At 63.4% G+C, this 4,989-nt stretch overlaps 1 protein-coding gene across 1 annotated transcript in view; it reads left to right on the forward strand.

Moving 5' to 3' along the window:
- DCHS1 (dachsous cadherin-related 1) overlaps positions 1 to 2,823 on the forward strand; it is a 40,044-nt gene extending 37,221 nt beyond the window's left edge. Inside the window, exon 22 of the mRNA XM_031065253.1 lies at positions 3 to 2,823. Coding sequence (XP_030921113.1) covers positions 3 to 383 — 381 coding nt within the window. The 3' untranslated portion in view covers positions 384 to 2,823. The remainder of the gene's footprint in view (positions 1 to 2) is intronic.
- The last annotated feature ends 2,166 nt before the right edge of the window (positions 2,824 to 4,989 follow it).

A 4,989-nucleotide genomic window follows, 5' to 3' on the forward strand; every position in this document is an offset into this window, starting at 1 on the left:
TCTTCACGGAGATTGCCCGCCTCAAGGATGAGAGCTCCCTGCGCAAGCCCTTCCCAGCCAAGCCCAAGGCAGAGCCCAAGCCCCGCATCGACCCCCCGCCCCTCATCACCTCAGTGGCCCATCCGGGTGCCAAGTCTGTGCCCCCCAAGCCACCGCCAGGCAGGACCTTCCCGCACCCGTCCTCCCTGCGCCGCTCGCCCATTAGCCACGAGGGCTCCATCTCGTCCTCCGCCATGTCGCCCAGCTTCTCCCCGTCGCTGTCCCCGCTGGCCGCCCGCTCCCCGGTGGTCTCGCCCTTCGGCATCTCACAGGGGCCGTCCACCTCCACCATCAGTGCTGAGCACTCACTGGAGCCCCCTGAGGAGGCCGAGCTCAGGATTTAGAGCTGGGCCCTGGACTCCTCTGCCCCAGCCCGCAGCCGTGGGGCCGGAGCGGGGCCCAGCCCAGGGCTGCTAAAATGGGCGCTCATCCTGCTCCCAGCGCTGTGCCTGGCCTGGGCCCTGGGACTGTGGATGCCCTTGGGGGCCGTGGCCCCTGTCCCTCCCCACAGCTTGGCAGAGCCTGCGCTGGCTGGTGCCCTATGGACTGCTGACCCCAGTGCTGGCACCCCGGGGTGATGGTCCGTGTGCTGCTTGGCCCGGGGAGATGGTCCATGTGGCTCAGATTGGTGCTGGGCACGATGGTGCTTCACAGTACTTGGTGCTCTGGGAGCGACGGGGAGCTGAGGGGGCTGGAGGCCCAGACCCTGCCCTGCCCAGCGCCAGGCAGCAGCCTGGGTGCAGGAGGACCCTGAGCCTTCCCTTGCGACCCTCGGGGCTCCCAGGGCAGGGGGCGATGCCCCGTGGCTGGGGGTGATGTCCCCATGGGTGGGGGGTGATGCTCAGGGCAGGGTGCAATGCCCTGGGGCACGGATGCTGCCTGTGGGAATGAACCTGGCCAGGAGGGGACACTCACCGGGCTGGCTGCAGGAGGAGGCAGCAGTGCCCACACCCTGCTGCCTGTCTGTGGCTGGGCAGGGACAGGAGAGCCTTTGAGGTCTCTCCAGCCCTTTGGCTACCCACTGCAGGTGACACATCCAGGGAATCTCCTGCCCAGAACTTCAGGATGGTTCCTGTGGTCTGGGAGGGAGGCGCCTGCCATGCTCAGCATGGGAATTCCATTCCTGGGAGCAAGTGCCTCTCTGGGCAAGGGTCGCAGGCAGGGACAGTGCCGAGGCACAGGCAGCACAGTGGGGCTGGCAGAGCTGTGTGCAGCTGACAGGGACAGCCCAGCCTCAGCAGCAGTGGGGATGACTGCTGTGACCCTCGGGCCCGACAGGCAGCCTGCAGCTGCAGGAGCACAGGTGGGAGGTGTGCCCCAAAAAGCCACATCACCCAGCGTGTTCTCTGACAGCACAGGTAGGAGGTAACCCCAAAAAGCCACATCTCCCAGCGTGTTCTCTGACAGCACGGTGGGGACACTGGGCATCTGGCCTTCCCTGGGGCCCTGTTGCATGACTGCCTCCCAGGACAGTCTGGGCCAGCTGCAGAGCATGGTCAGGGTGCCAGAACCCCCTGCTGCTGGCCCCAGCCCCTGTGTGAGGCTGCTCTGCACCCCCGTCATGCATGCTGTGAGCCCGGGCACGGGGCCGGTCCCCATCTCTTCCCAGCACCGTGCGCGGCCACTCACACAGGCAGTGTCACACTCACAGCACGCCCACCCCACCCGGCTCTCCCTGAGCCTGCTGCTCACCGGGAGCTGCTCCCACATCACAGCCCTGGGAGTGCAGCCCTGGGCTCTGTGATCCCTGCGCGGCCATGGGTGTCCCACGGCCCTGGGCTCTGTGATCCCCGCGCAGCTATGGGGCCAGAGCCAGGGTGGAGCAGCATGGGTGCCCCACAGAGCCCTGAATGCCCAGTCTGCTCACAGGTGTGTCTGGGGGTCGGGGGGACACCCCATGCCTGAGCAGAGCCGGGGGAAGCTCCTTCCCATCACACATTCCCCAGACCCAGCACACGTGCAGCAGGGCTGCAGCCCCAGCCGCAAAGGTGTTGTCACAGCAGACAAATGCATCACTTCTGCCCGTCCCCCCTTTCCCAGGAAGGACCATCTGTGGCTGCAGCTCCGTGTGTCACAGTCAGCCTCTCATCCCTGCTGTGCCATGGGGTCCTGGCACACGCTGCTGGTCCCAGGTGCTGTCCTGGGCACAGGGCAGTGACAGGGGACAGGCATCTGCAACAGTGGGCACCAAGGGGGCCCCACCAAGGGCCATGCCCACTCTGCTGGGGACCCACAGGGGCCTGAGGTGCCCTGGGAGGGGTAGACAGTTCTGCCTTGGCACAGGGACAGCCGCAGAGGCTCTTGGGATGGGCACCCCATCCCCTCTGTGCCATGCTTACAAGCACTGTGGGGACACGTTGTTCTCCCCAGGCCCTGTAGGGACACTCTGGGGGTGTCCTGTGTCCCCCAGGAGTGTGGGGGCACTCTAGGGCTACCCGGTGCCCCCCAGTCCCATGCTGGGTGCCCCATGCCCTTGGGCTGCCCACACAGCCCAGCTGCACTGCACATCTGGGATGGGGACACAGATGGGTCACCCTGCACGCCACAGGAAGGGCCAGACACACGCACCCTGCTTTGGGCTGGGGTCACTGAGCCCCCAGTTATTTATTTTTACACATTGTACTACAATTCCTGTTTTTACTCGTTTGTACCTTTTGTATTTGTCTCGTGGAGCTGCATGTGCCAGCGCTGCCCACGGCCGCGCAGGGGCCGCTCGGTGCAGCCTGAACCCAAGTGCCAACGTCTCAAAAATGCCTTAATAAACCACACATTTGTACAGACACAGCCCCGTCCCTGCTGTCGTGGGCTCCTGCCAGGCTGGCACCACGATCCATGGGGCTGACAGTGGAGGGATACTGGTCCTGCCCCACGCAGGGCTCACGTGGGGCTGGCCAGGCTCTGGTCCCACATCCATGGCTGTGTCCTGCCGAGTCCTTTTCCTGAGAGGCCAGAGGAGCTGCAGCAGGACCATGGCCCCGGGGCTGTCCAGCAGCCAGGCTGGGTGTGTTTCCATGCAGGCACACGTGGAAGGCATGGCTCCACACGTGCACACAGCTGGTCCCACATGGCACAGGCATCCCTGTCCCATCCCGTACCCAGGCTCTGATGGGAGCTGTGGGCAGGGCTGTGCAGGCCCCCAGGGCTGCAGCAGCCACACCTGGACACGTCATCTGCCCAGCAGGAACGTCACGTTCCTGGGTCCCCACTGAGGACACCTGGACACAGAAACTCCCCAAGGCATGCCCTCATCACAGCCAGCACACACAGACCTGCCCTGGGGATCCCAGTGCTCCCACCAGTCTGCCCAGCAGCTGTGGCTCTGCTTGTCCCTGTTGGGTGACACAGACAGGCACAGGGCTCTTTGCTGATCTCCAGATGCCACACGGGCTCCCCTCAACAAACAGTGCCCCCCAACCCCGGGAAACAGAGCTGGACACCCAGGAGTGGCTGTGCAGCCATCAGGTGTTGGATGTGGCCAGACCCAGTAGTGACCATCAACCACCTACATGTGATCAGCCACTTCCATCCTGCCTTCCCTGCTTTCCTTTTGTTGTTGTTCCCCAAACCAACCTGTTTACTCCCTGTCCTCAGCTCTCAGATTCCAACTCCCCACAGCGAGTCCTGCACAGCCCCATCCTGTCCTGCACAGCCTCAGCCTGTTCTGCACAGCCCCATCCTGTCCTGCACAGCCTCAGCCTGTTCTGCACAGCCCCAGCCTGTCCTGCAGAGCCCCAGCCTGTTCTGCAGCCCCCCAGGCATGCCCAGCCCTGCTGGCAGCTCTGGGGCCAGGGGAGCACTCTGTCCCCCCGCTCTGACAGGGGTAAGCACAGGCCAGCACAGCTGGGGCAGGGGGGAAAGGGCCGCCTCCTCCCTGATGGTGTCCCTGGGCCTCCCTCTGCTCCTGCATCCCCCACCCGACCCCTTCCAGCTCCCTGCTGGGGTTCCTGGGCATGCTGGCTGCCCCCAGTGCTCCTCTGCTGTTCCTGGGCATGCTGGCTGCCCCCAGTGCTCCTCTGCTGTTCCTGGGCATGCTGGCTGCCCCCAGTGCTCCTCTGGAGCTCCTGGCCTCGGGAAAGCCCAGCTGCCCAGAGCAGGGACTCATCACCCCGTCTGCAGGAGCTGCACACGAGGTTCCAGGGAGCAAGGCTGCAGCCAGGGCCCGCCGAGGCTCCCTGACCTCCCGGCACCGGCCAGCAGCAGATGCTCCCTAACACGATTAGCTCTGCCCGGCCACCTTAATCCCGGCTGTCCAGACAGAGCCAGACAGCATCCCCTGCAAATCCCATCCCGCTTAGAGCCCATCCCCAAACTGCACATGGGGCACACAGCCCCCCAGCCCCGGGCTGCAGCCAGGGCAGCCGATCCCCCTCTGTCTGTGGGCAGGGGATGGCCGGGGCTGCCAGGCCAGGGCAGCACAGGGGAGCAGGAACAGACACCTCTGGCACTGCTCCAGTGCGGGGGATTGGCAGCCATGGCCGGGCAGGTGGTTTTCCTATTGCCTGTCTCTTCCTGGCCTGGACCCCGCTCTGCAGAAGCAGGAAAACAGCTGGGAACTGCTGGATGGAGCCGTGGGATGTGCCGTGTGACTGGGCTTGTCACTGAAACTGCAGGAAAACCAAAAAACTCTCAACAACGTTTTTACTGTCAGAGAATCAAGGCATTGCTTTATTCTGGCCAGGATTTTGTTCTGGCCAGGATGTGCAACAGAATCGTTTCATCCACATATGTCCTGGGTTGTGCAGAGAAAATCATTCCATGACACATGAATTTTACTAGATTTTCCACATATTTCATAGAGTCAAAACACACAGAAATTCACTGATTCATTGGTCCCAAGTTTTGAAGTTCTTAGTGTTTGGTTTCCTGTTCGAGGGTGGTGTCTGGAGTTGATGTTCGTTAATGGTTGTTATCGTTTGTCTATCTCCTGCTTTTGTGTATCTCCTGCTACTG

Source organism: Geospiza fortis, unplaced genomic scaffold (genome assembly GCF_000277835.1).
Source record: "Geospiza fortis unplaced genomic scaffold, GeoFor_1.0 scaffold2457, whole genome shotgun sequence".
Taxonomy (NCBI): domain Eukaryota; kingdom Metazoa; phylum Chordata; class Aves; order Passeriformes; family Thraupidae; genus Geospiza; species Geospiza fortis.